At 45.1% G+C, this 2,052-nt stretch overlaps 1 protein-coding gene across 1 annotated transcript; it reads left to right on the top strand.

Moving 5' to 3' along the window:
* Window positions 1–24: 24 nt before the first annotated feature.
* ETH_00005950 (Subtilisin-like protein, related) lies at window positions 25–1,068 on the top strand (the record flags this gene model as incomplete). The annotated part of the gene is made up of 2 exons (XM_013379111.1): window positions 25–595; window positions 785–1,068. 2 exons carry the CDS (start codon window positions 25–27, stop codon window positions 1,066–1,068), a joined length of 855 nt encoding a protein of 284 aa, XP_013234565.1.
* Window positions 1,069–2,052: the final 984 nt, after the last annotated feature.

Raw genomic sequence — 2,052 nt, 5'->3', positions numbered from 1 at the left:
GAGGCCCTCAACTATGCCGTGGAAATGGACTTCCACCTGACGAACAACTCGTGGGGGGGCCCCGACGTCTCCAGCGGGCTGCTGCAGGCCATTAAGCGCGCGAGCGCAGCGCAGCAGCTCTTCGTTGCTGCTGCTGGCAACAGCAGCAGCAACGCCGACCTCCGCCCCGAGTACCCCGGCGCCTACAAAGTCGACAACGTCGTCTCCGTGGCTGCGACGGACGACCAGGACAAGCTCGCGGCGTTCAGCAACTTCGGCAAAAACGCCGTGCACCTCGCTGCTCCGGGGGTTTTCATTGTTTCTTCTTTTCCGCCGAACACTTTCAAGTCTCTCTCCGGCACTTCCATGGCCGCTCCCGTCGTGGCTGGCGTCGCTGCCATGCTGCTCTCCGTCCGGCCCATGAGGGTCCAGGAGCTCAAGGACATTCTTTTCGAGACCGCCGACAAGCCCAAGAGCATTCGAGGCGAGGCCCAAACCCTTTTTCGCGTTTCCCGCGCCCTCCAACCGGCCCTATTTCCTTTCTTTGCTTTGCTTTGCTTTGCTTTCTTTTGCTTTGCTTTCTTTTGCTTTGCTTTGCTTTGCTTTCTTTTCTTTTGTTTTGCTTTCTTTTGCTTTCTTTTTTTTGGCTTTGCTTTCTTTTGCTTTCTTTTGCTTTGCTTTCTTTTCTTTTGTTTTGCTTTGCTTTCTTTTCTTTTGTTTTGCTTTGCTTTGCTTTGCTTTGCTTTGCTTTGCTTTGCTTTGCTTTGCTTTATTCATTTGGCTTAAATGCGTTTTTGCACTGCAGATAAACTCCGGACGAACGGGCGCGTGAGCGCGGGCTACGCCGTGTGCGCAGCCGAAGCAGCAGCAGCAGCAGCAGCAGCAGCAGCAGCAGCAGAGCGCAAGAACAAGTCGGTGATCTTGAGGAAGCTAAAGAGACAGAAAGAAGCGGCGAAGAAAGCGGACAGCAAATTGGAAAACAAATCCGAAAATAAATCCGAAAATAAATCCGAAAACAAATCCGAAAATAAATCCGAAAAAGCGGAAGAACAAGAAGCACCAGCAGCCAGAACTCGCGGCTGCGTCTAGAGCTCGCCGCGTCGAAAGAACTCCATTTGCTGTTTCTTTTCCCTTTTCCCTTCTGGTTCTCCCCTTTTGCCTATTTAACACTCAGAAAGTACCTTTTAATCTCAAATGCGCTTCTTTTAATGCATTTGGCTTCTCCCGCTCTTCAAATCTGCACCGTGTGGCCGCCCGGCGGCTGAGGTGTACGTACACCCCACGCCTGCGCAGCGGGACTTGTGCAAGTTTCATTTACGAGTTCCCTTTTGTCATTTTATCCTTTTGTTCTTTTGTTCTTTTGTTCTTTTTGTCTTTTATTTCGCCCTTTTGGCTCGTTTGGCTCTCTGGAAAGAAGCGAAAGGGCGAATTTCGCTGCTGCTCTCTTTCCCGGTGTCTGTACGTACACCCGAAAGAGAAGAAACTTTTAGTTAAATGCCATTCATATTTAAGTGGCCATTTATATTTAAATGGCCATTTGTATTTAAGTGGCATTTAATTAATCAAATTTGTTTATTCTTTAGAAACTTTTGGCAATTCCAAATCAATTGTTGGCTTCTTTTCATTGTTTCCATTTTATGTTTTTTTATTTTTTTTATTTCCTTTCCTTATCTTCAAAAATGAAAAGGAATACAAGAAATAGAAGAAATTTAAAAGAATTTAAATTCAAATTAAACTTTCAAATTCGTGTGAGGCAGAAGCGCGAATCATTCAGGTGTACGTACACCACAAAGATAAAACACTGCATACGCAGGGATTTAGTGCAGCTCTTCATTTTCAGGGTTTAGGGTTTTGGGTTTAGGGTTAAAGGTTTAGGGTTTAGGGTTTAGGCCCTGGGTATACACATAACATATTCGTTCAAACGCTTAGGGTTTAGGGTTCGGGATTTAAGGTTAAGGGTTTAGGGTTTATTTATTTGAATTCTTTACAAATGAATATATCTGTCTCACAAAGACAAAAAGAAAAGTAATAACAAATGGAGTCCATCAAAAAAGGAAAATGTTTTATTTAGAG

The sequence above is a fragment of the Eimeria tenella genome, genomic scaffold (assembly GCF_000499545.2).
Source record: "Eimeria tenella Houghton genomic scaffold, Eth_scaff1432, whole genome shotgun sequence".
Lineage (NCBI taxonomy): Eukaryota > Apicomplexa > Conoidasida > Eucoccidiorida > Eimeriidae > Eimeria > Eimeria tenella.
Note: the sequence above shows the minus strand (reverse complement) of the source record. Positions and strands in the feature narration are given on the sequence as shown.